This window comes from Doryrhamphus excisus, chromosome 7, assembly GCF_030265055.1.
Source record: "Doryrhamphus excisus isolate RoL2022-K1 chromosome 7, RoL_Dexc_1.0, whole genome shotgun sequence".
In the NCBI taxonomy this organism is placed as follows: Eukaryota; Metazoa; Chordata; class Actinopteri; order Syngnathiformes; family Syngnathidae; genus Doryrhamphus; species Doryrhamphus excisus.
Genome location: NC_080472.1, coordinates 10,777,845 through 10,802,876, shown reverse-complemented (window position 1 = coordinate 10,802,876; position 25,032 = coordinate 10,777,845). Strand labels below are relative to the sequence as shown.

Here is a 25,032-nt window from a genome sequence, read left to right as displayed (position 1 = left end):
TTGGGAGCAGAGTCAGCAAGAAAAGCATTAGGAAGACGCTATGTTGTTAGGGGTTGAAATCCCGCCGTGACTCCCTTGCTCAGGGAGCCAGGTCACCAATGCACACCTGAATGCCTCACTTGTGGTCAGATGAGACCTGCAACTGCAAGAAACGCCTCAAAAGGATTTGGCCACTAACTCGCTCGGCCATATTTTGCATTGGGATCAAATACTTATTTCCCTCCACAAATATAAATCCGTTTAAAACGTTTGCTAATGTGTTTAAAGGTCTGTTTCTCTTGGTTACAATAAACCAACCATTAAATATTATGGGCTGTTCATATCTTTGTGAAGGGGTCAAAATCAGCAGGGGGTCAAATACAAATCTTTCCCACTGAATGTGTACATCTTTTTCCGCACCAACGCATCATATTTTTTCATGTGAAAGTGCATTGCCATGCGCCGCTTGACCTTCATTGCAAGCTTGCCTTCTTCTATGAGCTTCTCATTAGTTTACTTCATCCTGACCAACAACCAGAAATATTTCAGCAGGTGAGTTTACACTCAGCACACGTAATTATTGCTATCTCATGGTTAACTACAAAATATCTATTATTTCTAAAAAAAAAAAAATATATATATATATATATATATATATTATTTCATCAAATTTGACATATTCTTGGCCGAAATTAAGCATTTGCAAGCATAGAAATGTTTAAATGAAGTAAAATACAAATATAAGGCATTTTATCTCCAAGGCCTCTCAAATGACGTACTTCTTCCTGATCCTATCCATCCTGGTCACTCCCATCCTCATCTCTGCTACCTCCAGTTCTGCTTCCTGTCGCTAGACCAGGGGTCAGCAACCCACGGCTCCATAGCCGCATGTGGCTCTTCAGCCGCTTTGTTGTGGCTCCCTAGTATTTAACCCGCTAACTTGTAGGGGGCAGAGTAAACATGTTTGTCAACAAATGTAAACAGAGTTTACATTTCATTTATTACAGATATTGATGTACATATTGATGTACATTTATCTTTGATATTAGCAAGATCCGACACTAGCAAGAGTACACGGTGAACTCCGCTTTTTCTCCTCTGAACTACTTTGACACCCCAAAATTCCCTCTAAATGTGGCAATCAAAATCATGGGAGACTCGCAATTCGCACATTTCTTCAGGCATTGGGTATAAACTTTTAAAAGTTTATAAGATATTGTTTTTGAATTATGTTTTGCAGCTCCAGTTTATTTTCCTTTAGTGAACGAGGAGGTAAAATGGCTCTTTTGATAGGAAAGGTTGCCGACCCCTGCGCTAAAGCAAAATTTGTCAATCAAAAGTTCTCAGTCAGAAATCACTCCACACTCTATTGCTCTCTGGTTCTACCATATCTTACTTATTGTGTGGAAATATGGGCTAATAACTATAAAAGCAATCTTCACTGGCTAAATGTACTGCAAAAAAGGTCAGTAAGGATAATTCATAATGCCGCCTACAGAGAACATACTAACTCCTTATTTGTAAAATCACAAATACTTCAACTTGCTGATATAGTTCATCTTCAAACAGCTAAAATAATACATAAGGCTAAAAATAAGCAATTAGCTAAAAATGTCATCCAATACTTCTCTACAAGAGAGGAGAAATATGATCTCAGGGAAGAAGTACATTTGAAACACTTCTATGCTAGGACTACGTTATGCTAGCCATAGCATTTCAGTATGTGGAATCAAACTATGGAATGGATTGAGTAAGGAAATCAAACAATGCACAACGATGAGCCAATTCAAGAAACAATACAAGCAGTTGATGTTTGCTAAATACAAGGATGAAGAGTCTTGAACCAGTCATGATGTGCTATATATATCACTATATTGACAAAGAATTAAAAAAAAATAATAATAATTTAATTTTTTATTTTAAAAAAATTATATTTTTTTATAATAATTTATAATGCATTTTTTATAATAATTAAAGTAAAAAAAATAACAAACTCTATTATGAAAGCAGGAAGTGAACAAATGTAACAGTTACTGATTGTAAAAGTACCAGATGGAGGGGTAGGATTTAATAAGCTTAGCTTCTTCCTACTCCTTTTGGACATGTGGAACTGAGAACTGATTATGGGATGCATTCAATTTTAATCTGATGCATGTTCAAATGAAATTAAACCATTAAAATTACCATTAAAAATCTGATTTTTATAACCAAATCCAATCATCATACGCTGCCTGTACACTTCATGAACAAACCATCTGTACAAGAAAAAGTTTCTTAGGTTTTTTCTCGTGGACTGTGTGCCACGGAGGATGACTCCATTTCCTGTTAAACCCAGCTTTTTATTTTGTGCGTGTGTTTCTTTGTACGATTTTGGTGACCGGTGGCCAGGACCAAGCACCACCTGTCAGGAGGACTCGTGCGCCAACATGGGTATTTGCATCCAGCAATGGGAGAACTACACTTGTGACTGCTCCATGACCTCCTACACGGGAACGCAGTGCAATGACCGTGAGTACTTTATGTACTTTACTCAACTTTACTTTATCTAAACACTGCAGCCTTGTCTGTACTGCATTCACCTACATAAAAATGCTTGATCATTGTCCAAGAGCTAACCAGGCAGATGTGGACGAGTCCTTAAGGATGCCAGCAACACAACAGTACTTCCTCCACCAGACACGCCCCCACCCCCTGGTGCATTCACAGTCACCCGGAACAGTCGGACACCCAAGAGCACAACGTCAACATAAATACGTCAGGGTCGCTACAATATGCTCTGGATCAGAGGCGGGATGCAGTCGGGATCTCGAAATTTTCCATTGCGTAACAGAGCTTAACAGAGCTTAAACATATCTGAGGAGATCATGAGATTTTTTGAAAAATGACGCCGAATTCGTCGCCGATTCAAAGTGCGACATTCGGCGTCGGTGTGAATGTAGCTTTAGTGGTGTGCCACAAGATTTTTACAATGTAAAAAACGTGCCGTGGCTCAACAAAGGTTGAAAAACACTGGTCTATGTAAGCCAGGGGTGCTCATTAAGTCGATCGCGATCTACCGGTCGATCGCGGAGGTGGTACTGTTCGATCGCTGGTCGATCGCGGCGTGACATTAAAAAAATATCATCCTCGCATCAATGCCGTCACTTGACTGATATACAGGGCAGCCATTCAGATGACAACTGAATGTTGCCCTTCGGGCGACCAATCAAATCAAACAACGTCTCTAAGTGCAGCAGAACTTACGATGTCAGCCTATCATCCATCCCCGTTACTTGATTGACATACAGGACAACCAGTCAGATGACAACTGAATTTTGACCTTTAGGTCACCGCTCATGCGTAAACAGCGATGCAAAGTGCTAAACTAGTCGGCGAATTGCGTCAGATTTCAAGCCCTCGCTAAAGTTTATGGTCACTAAAATGAGTGAAGGAGCTGGACCAAGTAAAAAGGCAAAAACATATCACTTCCATACGGAATGGGAGGTGGACTTTTTTTTCACAATGTCTTTTTCGAAGTGCGTTTGCCTCATATGCCATTCTACCATCGCAGTACCAAAGAAGGGAAATGTGGAGTAATGTGGAGGTAATTACAAAAAATGTTAATAGTTAATTATGTGTGTTTTGCAATATTGGCTCATTTGGTTATGTAAGGTACATCAACATACATTGTACGTACAAATAATCCTCAATACATTTGAAAATAAATAGATGTTTTGCATTTTTGTAGTGGGTAGATCATTTTGACTCGGCCATTTTAAAAGTAGCTTGCATGCTGAAAAAGTGTGAGCACCCCTGATGTAAGCCATTCAACTGACATACTGCTAAATATATTCATCACTAAACAGTACAGGAAGTCCATGCTACCAAGAGCCACCACACACGGTCATCCAGTCATGGATGATATTTTCAATGTTGTGTTACGGCCGACAGTAGCCAGTATTGTTGTTGTGCAATAAAAAGCTTGGCAGCGATCGCAGTCGTGTAATTTCCATAGCGTCGGCAACGACGCTACAATATATAAAGATGCAGCAGATCCATTGATCCTTTGAAGCAAGCTCTGTTAAGCTTTCCTACGCTTTGAGCAAAACTTTGATAAGCTTTGTGACGCTTTGATAAGCTTTAATACGCTCTCCCCACTTTACGCAATTCGTGACAGATCGCCTCAAATTTTTAAACAGTTTAAAAATTTTTGGCGCTCTTGCCGAATGTCCCGAATTGCTCAAACCTTCCTTACGCTGTATTACGGTCTTTACGCTTTCATTAAGCTTTGTTACGCCGCTTTGCTCGCCGATTTAATTCGCCATCGATTCGGCGTCGGTGTGAACGTAGCTTAACCAAAAATGTTACAAAATGTCACCACGACCTCACACGTGCATCAATAAGTCTATGGGAGGAACAAGCTAGGTGTTGCCACACGGACCAATATTACATTGCTATGCCAGTCTTTACACCACAGACACTCCACAGTAGCCACGTTTTTACATCACCACTTTTTCTCTTTCCCAATGACCTTTCGGGAAACAATGGTATCCATGGAAAGGAATATTCCAATCTCTTGTCTACATGCGCCGTGAAAATCAACCAGAATAGTCAATAGGGCATGCCCAGTAAAACGTAAACATCAACAACACGTGATCCCCGAGTTGTTCTTTCACTTGTCTGAATAACTCCGTATTGACAGTTTTTCGTCTGTCCAGTCTTGAAATTTAGTTTGAATCAAAAACAAACTTTGCTTAGTCCAGTGCCGATTGCTGGCCTCCATTTTTAAAAGTGAAGAACGTCTGGATCTGCGTGTTACGTCATATCTGAGCATGCGCTGAAAGAACGCACCCGGGATCAATTTAAACAGGAAAAGATCAAATTCAATCTTGCTAATATTTTATCATTAAACTCAGGACATGTTTTATATAGATATATATTTTCTTTTTTAATAAAACTGCACTTGTGAATAAAGTATAGAAGGGTTTAGATTCTGTTCCACAGATGGCGCTAATGCACACGAAAGCTGCTTGCCAACCGCCAATAAACAACAGAAGAAGAAAAACACCAGGAAGAAGAAGGCACCCTGACAACTTTCCGTTTGAGCGGGTACAAGATACCTCAATCGGATTGGTTAAAGGAATATTCCATCCCTGTTCAATTCTTTCCGTTTGAGCAAATAAACCAAAGTGAATTGGAATATTTGGGTCCATGTATACTATTGACATAATGGCTATTGACATCATATTTGCAAATGATGATTAATCAATGTTAATTATAAAAAGTGATATTGGATAATTCCTCACGGCACACCTGACGGTTTCTCAAGGTACACTAGTGTACCGCGGCACAGTGGTTGAAAATCACTGACATAGACAATTTACCACCCGTTCATCCAAACATATCCTCCTAGCAAAACTTCAAATCATTGAAATATTGTATGAATACTTGTATTGCACATACTTAGTACAAACGTTTCTAAAAGCCGACTGTTAGAAATAGGTCGACTGATGACATCGCTCGCTCACGTGTAGTACAAGTCGAGAACAGATCGAGTTTCCAGTACAGATCGTAAGGAAAATGATGACCAGCCATTTTTGGTGCACGTTATTTTTAGTAAGAAATCAGTTTGTTTATTCTTAAAATGTAACAAATAAAAGATGAAAGCAACGGATAGCCTCCCGTTTATGGTTCAATGTTCATCCGCAAAAAACTGATTTGAACACTGAGGCTGTAAAGAAGCCTAAAATTGGCCAGATAATTAAAATGACTGCATTCCTAATTATGATCAAACTTTCCTCCTGTCTCAGCTGGGACCACGTACATCTTTGGCAAAGGAGGGGGCCTCGTAACGTTCAAGTGGCCGGCCAATGAGAGACCAAGCACCAGAACCGACAGGCTGACCGTGGGCTTCAGTACGTCCCTGAAAGATGGCATCCTTGTCAGGATTGACAGCGCTCCTGGTCTGGGCGACTATCTCATGCTGCACATAGTAAGTTCATAGTCGTACCGGTTGTGGTACTGTGAGGATAGAAGTCCAAAATATAACACCAAGTTTTCCAACACCAAAATAATAATCATGCCGTATGTCAGGGCTGTACAAACTTTTTCAATAGAAAAAGTTATATACGTATATTGTTTGTAATTATGTTCTACATTGTACGATTTTTCAAAGTCATTCATATTTGATGCAACTCAGCCTCATTTCCAGAAGTGGCGTCATCACGATGAAGCAGAATAACAAATGATTCTGGAAGTAGATCCTCAATTTGCTTCAGTATATTTTTCATCCAAATAATAGTTATGCCAAAACAATGTGTTGCTGCTGGATGTTCACAGCATCCGAGTGACACTGTAAGTTTTTCTTCTCCGAAAGAGGAAGGTTTCAAGTTCAGAACATGAGACAGACGGACAGCCATCTTGAGTTCTGCTCTTTGAAGTGATCATTTCACTGTGTTCTAACACTTTTACAAGAAGCATTTTGCTTGAAAGTACTTTTTTGAACTCAAAACAAGTAAGAATGACTCCATTAAAGTTGCCCAGAAGAGTAAGTAAGTAAGTGAGTAAGAATGATTTTTATTTCAGCACCAAAGAGGAAAAAGGTGAACTTTGACCTGTTTAGTATTAGTTTGAAAACAACAATGCAGTTCCGTTTGTTGCGTATACATTCTAGTTATTAAAGCTTTAAACTAGAAATGGCAAGCACAGGGTGGAAGAAAAGGTTAAATTCCAGTGAACCCAAAGACTTCCTGGCAAAGAACAGCCCTAAAGTTGTTTACTTCAAAAAAATCAAATGCAATGCAATATGACTAAAATATAGTCAAATGTTGCCTGCTTGTTAAGCCCTTTGAGGCTCTTTTGTGATTAAGGGCTATATAAATAAACTTGACTTGACTTGACTTGAAATAAAACAGAATATAATATAAACATAATTTGCATTTTTAGAAATGGTCTGTGAAATATGGTAAATACAACAAGTACACAACAGCACTTATAGCTGCTGCGTTTACGTCAGCACCTGTGCCATTAGGATACCATATTTCGGCACGTGTCCCTTGGTATTACACTGATAAATCACATTATTAGATCACAGGATCTCAAAATCATTGATTGAATGATCAAAATACCAAAGTATTAAGTGTAAAAATAAGCTACATGATTATCATAAGTACATATCGGTCTCTATTTACATTCAATGATGTGATTTATTTTAGCAACAAGGCAAAATTGGTGTGACATTCAACATCGGGACGGTGGACATCAGCGTGCAAGAAGGCAGCACCCCAGTGAATGATGGGAAGTATCATGTGGTCCGCTTTACCAGGAATGGCGGTAATGCAACTCTGCAGGTTGATAACTGGTCCATCAATGAACACTTCCCAACAGGTAACAACCGTTTTAGAACCTTCTATTCAACTTGGTGTGGTGGTTCTGCATCAGCTGACCTTTTTGTAGACCACATTTTGTCACCCATAAGCTGTAAACCCAGTGTTCTGTTTTTGGGAACAAACCCTAAAAATAAGAGAAATCTGTAATTCCAAAAAGAGCTGAATGAATGACATTTTCTTTGAAAGTGAATAAAACAACTAGTCTGTCTTGTTTCACGTAGAATCTTGATCCTCACTAATTTGTTCTTCAACTGCAGGAAACAGTGACATTGAACGCTATCAAATGGCCAATAAGAAAATTCCTTTCAAATACTCCAGACCGGTAGAAGAATGGCTACAAGAAAAAGGTAATTGAAAACACGTTCCACGCTGATTTACTTCCTAAACGGGATGGCGCTCGTGTCCAAACCTGTTACCCCCCGAGAGTCGCTTACAGAAAACCTAAAGTTTAGGATGCAGGGGGCACGTTCATGACTGCATTAACAAGAGACATTTAAGTTAATAATTCATTCATTCAATCTCAGACATTTTTCAAAAGCATCCCTCTCGGTACCGGACATTCTTTATGATTTTGACAGATTTTTCAAGGCACACAGAATATTGTGATGTTGGGCTATATAGACATGGCATATCCCGAAAGAACCATTAGAGTCTTATCTTTCACGGGAAAAATACTTTGTTTCTACCTTTTTCCGTTCTTTAGTAATCAGCAGTAGAACATACATAAGTTTTACTTCTAAGGAAGATAGAAGCTTTTTTGAAAAATACATTTCAAGCATAACTTTCACTCTTGGCCAAAATGTCTAAACATGAACACAAAACAATTGTTGTTTTACATGAAAAAACCTGCAACTGCATTATCATCAATACATAACAACTACAAAAAACAGTATTTTTGTACGAAACCAAAGTATTTCCTTGGTAGTATTGGTTTCATTCTGTCTGTTCTCTTGGGCTATATAGACATGGCATATCCCGAAAGAACGATTAGAGTCTTATCTTTCATGGGAAAAAGACACTTTGTTTCTACCTTTTTCCGTTCTTTAGTAATCAGCAGTAGAACATACATAAGTTTTACTTCTAAGAAAGAAGTTTTTTGTGAAAAGATACATTTCAAGCATAACTTTCACTCTGACGCAAATGTTGCTATATATATTTAGCCAAAATGTACATATCAACTACAAAAAAACAATATTTTTGTACACAACCAAAGTCTTTCATTGGTAGTATTGGTTTTCAAAAGCATCCCTCTCGGTACCGGACATTTTTTATGATTTTGACAGATTTTTCAAGGCACATAATATTGTGATGTTGGGCTATATAGACATGGCATATCCCAAAAGAACGATTAGAGTCTTATCTTTCATGGGAAAAAGACACTTTGTTTCTACCTTTTTCCGTTCTTTAGTAATCAGCAGTAGAACATAGTACATAAGTTTTACTTCTAAGGAAGAAAGAAGCTTTTTGTGAAAAGATACATTTCAAGCATAACTTTCACTCTGACGCAAATGTTGCCATATATATTTAGCCAAAATGTTTAAACATGAACAAAAACAATTGTTGTTTTACATAAAAAAACCTGCAACTGAATCATCATCAATACATATCAACAACAAAAAAACTGTATTTTTGTACGAAATCTAAGTATTTCATTGGAAGTATTGGTTTCATTCTGTGTGTTCTCTTGGGCTATATAGACATGGCATATCCCGAAAGAACCATTAGAGTCTTATCTTTCACGGGAAAAAGACACTTTGTTTCTACCTTTTTCCGTTCTTTAGTAATCAGCAGTAGAACATACATAAGTTTTACTTCTAAGGAAGATAGAAGCTTTTTTGAAAAATACATTTCAAGCATAACTTTCACTCTCGGCCAAAATGTCTAAAAATGAACACAAAACAATTGTTGTTTTACATGAAAAAACCTGCAACTGAATCATCATCAATACATAACAACTACAAAAACTTTTGAAAAACTGTACGAAACCAAAGTATTTCATTGGTAGTATTGGTTTCTTTGTCTGTTCTCTAGGACGACAGCTGACCATTTTCAACACTCAAGCCACCGTTGCGATTGGCGGCAGCGACCGTGGTCGGCCGTTCCAGGGTCAGCTGTCGGGCCTTTACTACAACGGCCTGAAAGTGTTGAACATGGCCGCAGAAAGCAACCCCAACATCAAAATTAACGGGAGCGTGAGGTTGGTGGGCGATGTCCCCAGTGGTTCCACCAGGTCCACCGCCATGCCCTCGGATGTGTCCACCACCTTCATCGAGACAACCACCATGATGTCCACCACCACCACACGGAAGCACAGATCCTCTTCAACGGTACAGGTTTTAATAATAAATCTCCACCCATGAAACTCTAGGTTTGTTTACTGTGGTTCTTCTGCAGATGTATTCTATCATCATTAAACTAAGACTAAGACTTTTCCACGCTGGAGAATGAATGTTTGTGTTTTCTACTGGTTTTTTTTTTGCATCTCGGGCCGTGGGGGTCCTTGCTGGTCTTGACCATCAACTTCTGCTCAAGAAGCATGCATCGGATGACCTTGTATCATCTGCAGAGTGTTCCAGTGACGATGAAGACCTGGAGGAGTGTGAAACTGGTCATCCAGGTGGGCTAGGTTAGTTTGCATTTGCTTGCTTTCTATGTGCTTCCATGCATTTGCACCGGATTGGATGATGGCATCCTCAAGCATCACGCCCCCATGGTTAGACAAAGTCGACTACATTTGGGTGTTCAGAGCGCCGTTTGGTAGGGGTGGGCGATACTGCACATTAGCGTATCCATTGCATACGAGGGAATACACCGATATTTACTGGAAATTCCCCAAGATGATTGAATGAAATCATATCGCTATAAAAAATACAACAATATAAAACAATCAACAAAATAATAAAGATAATGATAATAAAGATTAGAATTCTCAAAATGAAGTCAACAGTGCAAAACAACTAAAAACTACAATGGGTAGTCCTCGGGTTATGATCCGTTCCCAGACCGGGTTGGAAGTGGCATTCCATTATCTTTATCCTTAATGACGGTTGCAACAGTTGAGCGGTTGGGACCAAAAGAGCGATGATGTTCATTTTCACTTCCATGGTGATGGCCGTTCAATGAAGTGTCCTCTTCTTTCCGTTGTATTTGACTGCATCCTTGGGCTCTAAGCAATTCCCGAATGGGAAAAATGACGTTTTTCATTCATTTATGCGAGCGGTTTGGAACCACGGAATGTCGTACATCGAGGACAACTGGCTGGCATTAACATCCTTGGGCTTTTTATCCACTAATATGTCCTGCGTCCCAGGACATATGAAGGAGTTTGTAAACAAGATGACAATATATACAATATGTACAACATATACAATATATAAAATATATACAATATATACGTCATCCGTCACCACGTTTATGTATTTTATATTTTAAACGGCTAAATTAACTGAAATACCAATATCAGGTATTCAGAAGATGCATTCAAAGACGCGGTGATGTAATATTCTACACTGGCCAGTAAGTGTCAGTAATGTTAATGTATTGTTCGGTGAGACACACAAGCACCAGACCTGATCACAGCAGGCGCAATAATCCCAAACACGGGCTACCAACTCTGAAACCCCCCTCACTCCCCCCCCACTCAGATTTCCAGCAACCCCCACGAGGACAAGTAAGAAGCCATTGAAGCCATAAATGAGGCTTAAATTACCCAATACTTTGGGTCATATGAAAGGGTGACCATTGGAGTGGTATTTTATGTTATTTCATAAGTATTGATCCAATAGCGATACTACCTCAGCTATGGACATATCAACATGCAGATCAATTCGCCCACCCCTATTTGTTACCTCATAAATTGGAATCCGAAGCGCACAAAGTCACGAGCTACGCTTTCACATGGGGTCATCCAAAGTGGGCACCAAGGTCCCGTCCACACATACAAAAAAAAAAAATATTAGCAAATACGCGTCGTCGCAAAAGAGTGAAATTTGAACCAAAAAAGTGAACCATCAGGAAGCGGTGATGCTGCCATCCATCACTCTATTTATTTGTTACAAAACAAAACAATCCATTTTCACTGAATCGTCTTAAGAATTCCATGAGTCGTGTGATTTATTTTTCTTTTCATGATTTTTTTGTATTTTGTGCCATATTTCAATGCCTGCATTTGTGTTATCTCGAGAGAACAGAGAGAACAGATATCATTGAATTTCTGTATTCCTGTATTTCGACGTTTTTTTGGTTTTTGCTTACAAGCCTACTTGTTATTCTGTCTTCTTGCACCAAAATACTAAAAGCTCAAATACAATCAAGTCTAAGGGAATACGTTTGAAAGAATTTGGGAATTTCCACATTTGCTTGAAAATACAGAAAATGATTATTCCTTCTTCCAACATGGAACCAAAATAAAACGTTAAGGGCATATTTTTTCTCTCTTTCTCCAACAACAATCAGTTGGCCATTCCCAATTTCTTTTAAAGAGTATGCAGGAGATGATGACGTAATTGACTTTAGCGCTGTGCTGTGTATTCTGAGATTGATGGGGATTTGTGAAGAAAGACAAAGACAGGGCCCCAGTCATCCAATCATGTGTTTACACAGAAATTCACACCATCTGTCGATCCCAAATGGACTTTTCTGTTTGTCTTTTCTTTCTTGGTATTATTAGCCATTTGATTTGATTGGAATTTAGCGATGAAGCCACCCCCGCCTCTCTGATACTTTTCTTTGCTTTGCCCGTTCTGTATTTGTGGTAGCTTTATAGCAGACACATGAAAACATTCCCAATTCTGGAAGCCAAATTAAATCCATTGGACGAAAATTCCAAATGATCCTTTCAATCATATGCTGTAATGTAGCAAAGATTTTGCCCTCAGTCGTATGGAAATGTTTTTTTGTTGTCGTTGTTTATATTTTGATGATTGGCACTATGAGTTTGCATGAGCCTTAGTTCGACATTCCTAAAGAGACCAAATGGATTGCTTTGTCTGCATTCATTCTATCTGGGAACCATTTTTGAGCTCGCAGCAACATCAAATGTCCCCTGCATTATCTTTGTTTTTTGTTTCTTTGCCTGTCAAGTTGTTTAGTGATACTGTTCTCTGTTGTCCATCTGTTGTGTCCCCAATCATCGATTACATAAGATGGCAAGCGAGGATTGTCGTGAAACGTACTACATCACAGAGCAAAGGCTAATTATTAGTATAAGAAAGTACCGATCAATGTACTGTACATACAGCATGTACACAAACATACCGTTCAGTCATTCATTCATTTTCTACCGCTTATCCTCACGAGGGTCGTGGGGGTGCTGGAGCCTATCCCAGCTGTCTTTGGGCAAGAGGCGGGGTACACCCTGGACTGGTGGCCAGCCAATCACAGGGCACATATAGACAAACAACCATTCACACTCACATTCATACCTATGGACAATTTGGAGTGGCTAATTAACCTAGCATGTTTTTGGAATGTGGGAGGAAACCGGAGTACCCGGAGAAAAACCTCGTCTCCGAGCTTTGAGGCCTGTGCACTAACCACTAGACCACCGTGCAGCCCCATACCGTTTATCATGAACTCAATTCATTGTAATGAACTTTTTCATGGTTTGGTCCTGCGACTCCATGTTACTAAAATGACTTATATATGAAATTAGCCATTTTCCAGTGGCCCCTTTTAATCCCGACCAACCCGGACTAGTTTCCTTGCCCCCACAACAAAAACCTAACACAAAAAGTTAAATAATAAGTAGGGCTGTAAATCGATTTGATACGATAACTACATCAAATGTTATGTAAAGGGAGTCCATTTTGGAAATATGGGCCATTATTTTGGTAAATACAACCTAATATTTTTTTTTGTACTTTACGCTCATCAAATTTAAATGTAAAAAATAGTAAATGTTCTTATTGTAATACTGGTAAATATATATATATATATATATATATATATATATATATGAAATTACCCATTTTCAAGAGGCCCGTTTTAATCCCGACCAATTAAATACGATCTAATATTTTTTTTAGTACTTTACTCTCGTCAAATTTAAATGTAAAAAAATAGTAAACGTTCTTATTGTAATACTACAACTTTTGTCCAACGTCATTTTCCAAACATTACAACTCAATTTTTTGGTGTTGTTTCAAATTATGACATTTAGTGTGATTTAACTCCATGTTACTAAAATGACTTAATTCATTCATTGACACAACAAAAACCTAACACAAAAACTTCAATAATAAGTAGGGCTGTAAATCCATTTGATACGATAACTACATCAAATGTTATGTAAATAAAAATATAATGTAAATAAAAAAAATAAAAATATGTTATGTAAATGGAGTCCATTTTGGAAATATGGGCCATTATTTTGTTAAATACGATCACATTTTTTTTAGTACTTTACTCTCGTCAAATTTAAATGTAAAAAATAGTTAACGTTCTTATTGTAATACTGGCACAAAAAAAAAAAATATATATATATATATATATATATACGTATATATGAAATTAGCCATTTTCCAGTGGCCCCTTTTAATCCCGACCAACCCGGACTAGTTTCCTTGCCCCCACAACAAAAATCTAACACAAAAACTTAAATAATAAGTAGGGCTGTAAATCGATTTGATACGATAACTACATCAAATGTTATGTAAAGGGAGTCCATTTTGGAAATATGGGCCATTATTTTGTTATACTCTGCAGCGATTTTGCCACAAGTGGGCGCTCTAGGCTTGTGTTTCCGTTTCGACTACTCCTGTCACTATTGTGCAATTACAGCAAATGTTCAATGTAAACATAATCTGAAAAAGACGGAACACAAATACCCCCAAAAATGGAAATCATATTTGTAATAAAATGTTATTTTATACTTTTGTCATCTACCAGTAAACAACCTTAACTAACGCAATTACAGTACATGGAACAAAATAAGTCCAAACATTTTTAGTGAACCCCATCCAGAGTATATTGTACACAGACACACACTAGTAGTCAATACTCTCTATGCCATCTAATGGATTTCTCTTGATTCTATTTTTATAGACGACATGCAGGATGGGCAGTCCACGCGGCCCGCCTGGACTGCCCATCCGTGTCGACGAACACGCAAAGTTTAAAGCCTGTATCCATGAAACATTTGTGTTAGTACAGGGCTACAATCTTCCAGGGCCTGGATATATAGTCGTGTCAAATGTACTGTAAACAGTGCAGTAATGTACTGTGAACTGGGAGTGCTGGGAGTTTCATGGATGTATACTTTAAGCTAGTCATTTGACAGTTACCATCCATGACAAACTGGTCATATAATGGAAATCAAAGTCAACACATCCCAAAAATGAAAGAAAAACCGGGAAAGTAAACATGGTTTGGTAGCGCGACCAACCACCCTTATGCAGATATTTTGGTCGGAAAAAAACGAAATTTTCCCCAACAGATTTTCAATTGGATTCAGATCTGAGATCCGAGATCTGAGCCATTCCCAAACTTTTCTCTGATTTCCGTGGAGTCATTGTCGAGGTCATTTTGTTCGTAGAGCTAGGTCTTGGTAATGTCACCATTGTCCCACTCCGATCACAGTCCCAACGAAATAACACTTTCTCAGACATTCCCAGGCCAATCAATCGATCGCAACTGGACTGTTCTTCTGTTCTGGACTGTTCTTCCCAACTTCTTCGAAGACCACCTGAACAGTCCAGCTGCGATCGATTAAATGCCCTGAGAATGCCAAGACCCGGATGAATGAGAATTCTTCAGTTCTTTTGAATATTTCTCCTGATCTACATGCAATTATTATTGGATGCTGTCTTCACACTTGGTTTGGTCCTGTTCTGGCTCTGGTTCTGGTTCTGGTTCACTTAGTTTTCACACTGTCAGCTTGATCTTGACCAAGAATTCCTCAGTGAAGTCACTAACTGATTGGTCAGTGGTTGCGACACAACTTAAAGTTGTCAAGTTGTGTTGATTGTGTCGGAGTAAACGATTACTTGGAACGTTTGCTGGAAAGGTTTTCCGTATATCCCGTATGTTCCACAGGGACAGGAGTGGGCATTGCGTTATGCGTCGACTCGGTAAACAAACGTGATTGTGGCAGGGAGAATCCATCGTTAAAGTCCGGAACATTTTTGGTGAAATATGTCAACTGATGAAGACAAGTGGATAAAATGAAATAATTTTTTCTCGATTGTTCCGTACAGACGAGAAACGGGACTACAAGCTGGAACTTGTCTGCATTGTACCGCTTTCATAAACCAGAGGTGCCAAAGAGGGGCCATTTTCGAGCTTGTCTTTTATTGGTCCTACATTGTAAATATAAAATCAATTCATTTATAAGATTACATATTACTCAAATTTTCTTTGTTTGTTCCGCCATCTTAGAATGGATTGACCTGCTGTGGATTAGCCATCCCCAACGTTAGCATCTTTGGCATGCTAATACTTTTGGCTATGACTGTCTGTGTATAAAGATACATCAGCGTTCAGTCCGCAAATCAGGTGTGGGCAAACTACGCCCCGGGGGCCACATGTGGCACACCAAGCGTTTCAATCCGGCCCGCCACTTGCTTTGTAAGTATTTCAACTTTTAACGTACATGCTGGCAACGTGACTTGCAAGTCATGATGAAAAAAAACAAAACTGTAAAATTCTATTTCGTAGTTTGATGTCGTGTGATGTTTAAAGTGCTACCAAAAAAACGGGACATTAGAATATATAGCTAATAGTACGACACTTTTACAGATAAAATTAGACAAATAATTCAAGGTGGACTCAATGCCATCCACGAGGCAAAAACTTTGCCCACTCCTGCTCTAAATCCTATGGCTGACCCGCCGTCTGAAAACCCAGAATTGTATCCAACCTCGAGGTTGGCATACCCTTATAAATACAGTCTAGCGCAGGGGTGCTCACACTTTTTCAGCATGCGAGCTACTTTTAAAATGACCGAGTCAAAATGATCTACCCACTACAAAAATGCAAAACATCTATTTATTTTCAAATGTATTGAGGATTATTTGTACGTACAATGTATGTTGATGTACCTTACATAACCAAATGAGCCAATATTGCAAAACACACATAATTAACAATTAACATTTTTTGTAATTACCTCCACATTACTCCACATTTCCCTTCTTTGGTACTGCGATGGTAGAATGGCATATGAGGCAAACGCACTTTGAAAAAGACATTGTGAAAAAAAAGTCCACCTCCCATTCCGTATGGAAGTGATATGTTTTTGCCTTTTTACTTGGTCCAGCTCCTTCACTCATTTTAGTGACCATAAACTTTAGCGAGGGCTTAAAATCTAACGCAATTCGCCGACTAGCTTAGCACTTTGCATCGTTGTTTACGCATGAGCGGTGACCTAAAGGTCAAAATTCAGTTGTCATCTGACTGGTTGTCCTGTATGTCAATCAAGTAACGGGGATGGATGATAGGCTGACATCGTAAGTTCTGCTGCACTTAGAGACGTTGTTTGATTTGATTGGTCGCCCGAAGGGCAACATTCAGTTGTCATCTGAATGGCTGCCCTGTATATCAATCAAGTGACGGCATTGATGCGAGGATGATATTTTTTTAATGTCACGCCGCGATCGACCAGCGATCGACCAGTACCACCTCGCGATCGACTTAATGAGCACCCCTGGTCTAGCGGAATCTGGTTTCCTTGGGGTTTCTATAATCACTTTGGCCCATGGAGCCATCACACTGAAGCTGAAGTCAACAGAATGACAAGAGTTGACTGAGGGAAAGATTTTGGTGTGTTTTTTACTGATCTCGGATTTCCCTATCAGCGGTGTTCGGACTTGACCAACAAATAACAGGGTCACGCAATCCCAACTGGCGTTTGTTTGAACAGAACCAAAGTTATCAGGTGTGAACAGAAGCAAAGGGAGAAATCAGGTGAATTTTTTTATACGTACATTCCCAAATCCCAAATCCGTATGAATCCAACTGAGTATCCATTTTACTGGGGTGTGTTGAACTTTTATATCCAGTGATTGTTTCATGTTTGTATTTTCTTCCTGTCCTCCATTGCTATTAGTTCAAGCTGACCTGTGTCCCAATTTTATGGTAAATTCTAAGTCTCGTATCGGGTCAACTTGGGAATCGTACTTTTTATTTTATTGTCAAAATATTAGGCTGCAACGACCATGTACGACAATGTATAGATTGTTTAACAACGTACGGCATACATACCGTGGAATTGGGGCACAGAGTCTGTCAGTCAGCGGTTCAGTCAGTCTTGCCTTCCCTTCCAGTTTTCGATGTTTTTTCTTTTCTACTTTCCCTAAATGCAACTTACTTTAAGCATGCATCAACATCCTGCAGTACAACTAAACGTAAAGGAAAAGGAAAGAATACGAACTCATTTCCAGCCAGTATTGTCACTCTCTGTACACCCAGACTGCACGGCCGCTCCATGTTGAAAGATTAACTTTAGGCGAAGATTTGAGAGAGGAGCCCGCCCCTTTTAGTCGAGTCCCTCTCTCGCCAGTGTCTGTTTTCTCTTGTGTGCATCTGGTTGTAGTGTGTGCAAAAACCTGAAATGGCTTTCTTTTTTTCCATCTTGACACTTTGCATTTGATAGTTTGAACAGGTCTTTTTTATGGTTAATTCCAAGGGTATTTTGCTTGAACTTGAAGTGCTTTTTGTTTTTCTTTCTTTCTTTCTTTCTTTTCCCAATTGGATTCCAATATGCCAAATATCACTGTTAATATTTTTGATATCATTTGACCATTTCGGATTAAGAAGAGCTTGTCCATAAGGTCTCTTTACAATTTAACCAATTTATCACAAAAACAACGGAATAGACATTTGTGTGTAATGACTGCATTTTTATTTCGTTATCACCTCGGTATGGAAACATTTACTTGCCCGAAGCGTACGCTACTCCATTTCTTGCCGCGGCATCGTTTTGCTTCAGATCGTTGGTGTCCGATTTTTTAGCCATTTTTGAGTAGGGCGTCTATTTCGCCAACAGGGTACCTGAAATATACAAACGCAATGAATCTGTCCAACCTACCTGAACATCGCCAATTGCTTTTGTAATAAGTTGTTTAAATTGTAAAGAGACTCTACGGACGCCCTGTACGTCTACTACTAACGACTACTAACAACTTTGTGTGTTTTCCTTCAGATGCGTGCTTTCTTTGCAAATGAGATTAAAAACTCTTATTAATCTCGAAAAGTTTGAATAATGCACTTTTTTTTTTTTTTGAATCATCCACGATCCTCGTGTGAGACAAGAACACGTCTTTCTCTTTTCGGTGTGATTTTTTTTTCACGATATGTCTATTTCGCCTCTTTGAAATATCCAAAAGCCTTCAACAAGGTTTTATATAGAGTACACGCCGTAACCGTGTAGTAACAAACACGCGTCATGGTAGACTTTTAGTCTGAATATGTGGAGGATGAGCTCCAGACATGAACTGTGGATCTTTGCAAGACAGCAATTGAGTGTTTGTGGTACTCGGTGGTACATGGCTACTATTGATGGAACAAACAAAAAAACGAACAAAAAACAAAAAACTGTATATATATAGTAAACCTCGGATATATCGGATTCCTTGACTATGTTTCTAATGTACCTGGACGCGCAGGCAACGCTGCAAACGCTGCAAATGACGTCGTATAGCGGCCTGTCACGATTCGGCGAATCGGAGCGCCACGATGCGGCCATCCGATATATGCGAGGGAAATTTAACAGAAATGCATTGGAACGGGACTGGAGATTTTGTCTGAAATAGGCGAAATCCGATATATGCAATGAATTTTTATTGGAAATGCATTACAGAAAAATTGGTTCTTTTTTATCTGTCCGTTGTGAGCGAATTTCCGATATATCCAAGTCCGATATAGCCGAGGTTTACTGTATATAATGTATATATTCTGTAATTTATTATTACTTTTTTTTATTTATTCTTTTTTTTTTTTTTTTTAATTTAAAATATTTAATATTTATATATTAATATATTATGTTTTTATTTATATATATATATATATAATATATTATATATAATATATATAATATTAATATAATAAAATATAAAATATTTAAAATATATATAAAAAATATATAAAAAAAATAAAAAAATAAAATAATAAAAAAAGAATTAATTTATTATTAAAATAAAATATATTCTGTATATTTTGTACATGTTTTAATTTTTTAATAGATGTGTCTGCACCTACTTCACCAAAACAAATTCCTAGTATGTGTTTGATCATACCTGGCAATAAACCATTTCTGATTCTGATTCTGAACGGCTTGGCGTATCTGACGGGGAGGACATCGCTCTGAGAGACTGAAAGAGTCGTTCGGCCTAACAAACCTAGAAACCTTAGAAACCTTTTTCCACCGATCCAAAGTCAACTGGAATAGACGTCCAAGGCTAGCTGGACCAGACAGACTTAGGTGAACACATAGGGCTTGATATCACATAAGTACCTCATAATAATAATAACAATATTGCTATAGCTTTGTTTATATTCAGGTCACGGAGAGCTGTTTTTTGGGGGGCAAAATATGTGAATCCCAATGAACTGGCTACCCAGAACGCACAAAAAAGGCAAATCCGTGTTTTTTTTTGTCTCACACAAGGATCGTCGCTGATGGATAAAAGTTTTCCTTATTTGTGTGGCTCTAAATCTGGAAAGACCAGTCGAACCAAAGTAGAAAATATGGACTTTGTAAGTGAAACCAAAAGAATTGCATGGCTAAAAAGTTGCAGTTTAGGGTTTGTCAGACCTGTCAGTGTTAGAGTTCTTCTGTTCTTTTATGTAGATGGGCATGTATATGCTCATTGTTTGTATATCCCCATCCCTTCCTTACAGCCAAAAGCTCTATTGCCGCCCGACCGCCTCGTTCTGCCTTTACATGGACATGGCAACTGACTTACACTGTCACCCTCATCAGCCTCATTTCCTATGTAACATGTTCATAGGTCCCGCCCCTTCTTCACCTGCTCCCTTCTTGGTAGAGTATCTGAAAATGTCAAGTCAATTTATTCATTCTACTCTATGAAAACAAAATGAGAATCCAATAATATCGACATAGATTTTAGATACTATTGAAGTACTGCAGTGGAAAAAAATGTAGATATGCATTTTTGTAAAAACAACACAGAACAAAGCAAATGATTTACAGATTGAGAGATGAAATATAAGAAGAGAATTATGGTGTTTATTTTCATGTTTTGTGGTGTGGATGTGTGTGCTGTTGCCTCCCTGTACTGTCATGTTGAAGCTAGAATACACGCTCCCATGGGAAATAATACAGTATTTTTAATGCTACAAAGTGGAAATCCATTATACAACTTTTACGTTGTAATTCTTTTCTTTCTGCCAAATTCATGCGGGCAATATGTTGATGTAAGTTGACCGTTTTTGGACTTTTCACTCCTTTCAAATTGTTTACATTGATGCAGTTTGTAGCTTGACCAAGATCCGGATCCGTCTGCATCGCTGCAGGTTGTCCCTAAAGTTGTCCCTAAATTTGGCCCAAAGTTGTCCCCAAGGTTTCCCCAAAGTTGACCCCAAAGTTTCCCTAAAGTTGTCCCCAAAGTTTCCCTACAGCTGTTCCCAAAGTTTCCCTAAAGTTGTTCCCAAAGTTGACCCCAAAGTTTCCCTAAAGTTGTCCCCAAAGTTTCCCTAAAGTTGTTCCCAAAGTTTCCCTAAAGTTGACCCCAAAGTTTCCCTAAATTTGTCGCTAAAGTTGTCCCCAAAGTTGTTCCTAAAGTTTCCCTGAAGTTGTTCCCAAAGTTGACCCTAAAGTTTCCCTAAAGTTGTTCCCAAAGTTTCCCTAAAGTTGTCCCCAAAGTTTCCCTAAAGTTTTTCCCAAAGTTTCCCTAAAGTTGTCCCCAAAGTTTCCCTAAATTTGTCGCTAAAGTTGTCCCCAAAGTTGTTCCTAAAGTTGTTCCCAAAGTTGACCGCAAAGTTTCCCTAAAGTTGTCCCCAAAGTTTCCCTAAAGTTGTTCCCAAAGTTTCCCTAAAGTTGACCCCAAAGTTTCCCTAAATTTGTCGCTAAAGTTGTCCCCAAAGTTGTTCCTAAAGTTTCCCTGAAGTTGTTCCCAAAGTTGACCCTAAAGTTGACTCCAAAGTTTCCCTAAAGTTGTTCCCAAAGTTTCCCTAAAGTTGTCCCCAAAGTTTCCCTAAAGTTGTTCCCAAAGTTTCCCTAAAGTTGTCCCCAAAGTTTCCCTAAATTTGTCGCTAAAGTTGTCCCCAAAGTTGTTCCTAAAGTTGTTCCCAAAGTTGACCCCAAAGTTTCCCTAAAGTTTACCCCAAAGTTTCCCTAAAGTTGTTCCCAAAGTTGACCCCAAAGTTTCCCTAAAGTTGTCCCCAAAGTTTCCCTAAAGTTGTCCCCAAAGTTTCCCTAAAGTTGTTCCCAAAGTTTCCCTAAAGTTGACCCCAAAGTTTCACTAAATTTGTCCCTAAAGTTTCCCTAAAGTTTCCCTAAAGTTGTTCCCTAAAGTTGACCCCAAAGTTTCCCTAAAGTTTCCCTAAAGTGGTCCCCAAAGTTTCCCTAAAGTGGTCCCCAAAGTTTCCCTAAATTTTCCCTAAAGTTTCCCGAAAGTTGTTCCCAAAGTTTCAAAGTTACCACAAAATTCTCCCTAAAATTGTCCCTAAAGTTGACCCCAAAGTTGTCCCTAAAGTTACCACAAAATTCTCCCTAAAATTGTCCCTAAAATTGTCCCTAAAGTTACCCCAAAGTTGGTCCCAAATTTGTCCCTAAAGTCCGGACACAAATACACACACATTTTGGCAATAAATCATATCACATAGTAAATGCAATTTCAAGTATTGATTTCAATATATTTGTAGTTGTAGTATTATATATGAGCTTATTTTTTACTTTTAAAATGTTATTTATTTTTGTACATGATTCAGATTTTTTTTCCAGCTTTTAGTATGTGTATGTGTCCTATGTAGTACATGACTTTAGGGACACCCTGTACACAGCAGACTAACCAATAAAGAGGCATACTGATTCCACCTTTCAAGTAAAACCTGAAAGTACATGCGTAACTAAAGTACTTCTTGTTGTACCATTTGTTATAATTGCAGACAATATTGTGAGCCAACTGGTTGTTTGCCTGCTATGCAAAAGCTTATAAACTGCATCGCTCACCGATGTGTGGACATTTGCAAGTGGATAATTCCTTAACAATGTTTCATGATGTGAACATGAATAAAGTATGATTTATAGATTTGTGTGCTCGTGGATGTATACAGTATGTTGGTGTTTCATGTTTCATGGTACGCACGTTTTTTTTAGTGCTGGATACTTTCAATGTCAATGGCAGTTTCAATGTTCACTTTAGCCAAAGCTGCTTTACGCTACATTACATTAAAAAAAAAAAACATATTTTTAATTTCTACATGCATGTATGTATACAGTCAGTATCTTCTCAGGGTGGGGGATACGGCACATTTTGACATTGATACGATACCAACTGAATACATGGCGAGTATTACCGATACTGATAACATCATTTAACTAGAAAATAATTTTGCCCTGAATTTGTTGATCATATTTATAATAAGAATAAAACACATTTTAGGTCAACAAAAATATATTTGTATCAACAAACAAAGCAATATCTAAGTATAACACATTTCAACAGGACATTTGAAGAATATCAAAACATTAAATCAATCGAATAAACGGCCCTGTGAGTATTTATTGATTATGTGTACCGTATACAATAAAATTAAGTCATGGTGCATAATAATTTATAAACAGTGATTATCCAAATGAAATTTTTTGTTATGATACGAGTGTAAACGTGACTAAAGGGGGGTTATATCATGGCTCCAGGACTCTAACACCTCCATTCAGAAACCACAAACAGGTTTTCTATCCTCCAACTACAAAAATATACAATTTAAAAATACGGAATCCTATTTCACGGAACTTCACTTATCACTGATAAGAGAACCAATTAACTACAATCAACAAGGGAATACTGTACTTATATTAGGATCGATTTTCCCCTTGTGTGTACTGTTAACATTGTGTCTAAACAGTCTTGTAAAATAATTGAGCATTATAATTATAAATAAGTGTGGGACCGTGGATGAAAAAGTTTTTTAAAAGTCTTAAGTTTTAAAGTCAAATGTAAAGGCAACTTTCTAAGACCCAAGAAAAATATTTGGTTTCGTAGAAAGTTTTTAAGTTGCTTCAAATTAGTTTATTTTATCAATATATTAGATAAAAAACACAAAACCTTTGCTTTGAAATTCATTTTCTACTGCTTAGCCTCACGAGGGGTGCGGGGTGCTGGAGCCTATTCCATCGGGGTCCACCCTGGACTGGTGGCCAGCCAATCACAGGGCACATATACGTAGACAAACAACCATTCACACTCACATTCATAGCTATGGACAATTTGGTTCATGCTAACCACTCGACCACCGTGCAGCGCCGACTCAAATAGTTGAGTAGTCTAAAAGTGAAGTTGAAGTTCAAGAAAACGTGAGAAGGGAGGAACCTGACTTGGCGTCAAACATGAATCCTAACGCTAACATCACTTGTGGTTGGCTTTCATTTCATTTGTAAAAATGACAGCAGCGTTTCATATTTCAAATTCTTTCACGGGGAGTCTGGTTGGGTGTTCTTCAAAAGGTGAGCATGAAGGTGACTTTGTTCTGCCATTGACATCGTATCAATACTTTCTTTGTTACAGAGCTGTCAATGTGTCAATTCAATTTAATATAAGAAATGGGAAGAATCTCAATATTGGGGTGCCAGTAAGGTAAATATTATTTTATGTCAAATTATTATTAAGCGATGGTGGAGAAGAACAAAAGCAAAGCTTTGTTGGACGTTTCTTGTAGTTGGCCGTATGGTTTTGCCTCTCAAGAGGGATTTTGGTCCAATCCTCTTGACCGATACTCTCCAAATCCTGAAGGTCTTGAGGCTGTCGTTTGGCCGTTTCAGCTCTTTCCACAGATTTGCGATATAGGACTAAGGTCTAGGGACTGGCTGGGCCACTCCAGGATTCTCCTCCTGGACAGGATGGCGTCTTTCCATTCTGCCTTGGTCAGTCTTTAACAAATATTTGGAATTGTTCAAAGTCCCGTCCTGCTGCACATGTTTTGATCCTAGAGCCCACGAAATCTCAGCATCTTGGAATGACGTCATTTGACGTAGTGTGAGAGTATTAAGTTCAGTCACGCTTCCGATTCATATCCAGACACGTTATGAAGGCAAGAACGGAGCTTTGACATCCACGACTCAATTGGGCGAATTTTTCCAGCCTGTTAGCCTTCAGCTCTGTATCACAGAAATATTTGTACAACTTTGGTTTGTGTTCATCGTGAGACGCCAACGAGAGGTTTAAGGTGGATACCTCACTTTGGAGAGCCACTGAATCTGTCATTTCAAAAACTATTTCAACGTTTCGTACCGGATGAATGACTGCATCCTGAGAACTTCTTAAAACTGTATTTCGTTGTAGCAGATTGGATATTTGACTTCTGTGGCTCATCCTACCAAGTACTTAAGCCTTTCGTAATGGCACCAAATCGTGGATGAAAATCTGTGGCTTGATTCTATTTTGATTTGGCAGTCTTTTCAACGTGCTACGCCAAGTTCTTTGTTCTAGTCTCTGCTAGTCTGACTGTAATCCGTCCCAGTGACCATGCCTCCGCCTAACATTCTGGATGTCTGTGTTAAACCCCA

The 25,032-nt window shown here is 38.5% G+C and overlaps 1 protein-coding gene across 14 annotated transcripts in view; it reads left to right on the top strand.

Moving 5' to 3' along the window:
* Positions 1-25,032, top strand: part of nrxn3a (neurexin 3a) — a 134,304-nt gene that overhangs the window by 92,593 nt on the left and 16,679 nt on the right. For 4 of the 14 annotated variants that reach the window (XM_058077787.1, XM_058077791.1, XM_058077790.1 and 1 more), the window contains 6 exons: positions 2,368-2,487; positions 5,769-5,950; positions 7,173-7,344; positions 7,604-7,693; positions 9,378-9,673; positions 9,879-9,972. In XM_058077787.1, the coding sequence (XP_057933770.1) occupies positions 2,368-2,487; positions 5,769-5,950; positions 7,173-7,344; positions 7,604-7,693; positions 9,378-9,673; positions 9,879-9,972 (954 nt within the window). Of the gene's footprint in view, positions 1-2,367; positions 2,488-5,768; positions 5,951-7,172; positions 7,345-7,603; positions 7,694-9,377; positions 9,674-9,878; positions 9,973-20,183; positions 25,027-25,032 lie in introns of those variants that run through there. The other 10 variants (XM_058077788.1, XM_058077784.1, XM_058077781.1 and 7 more) reach the window with 8 other exon arrangements.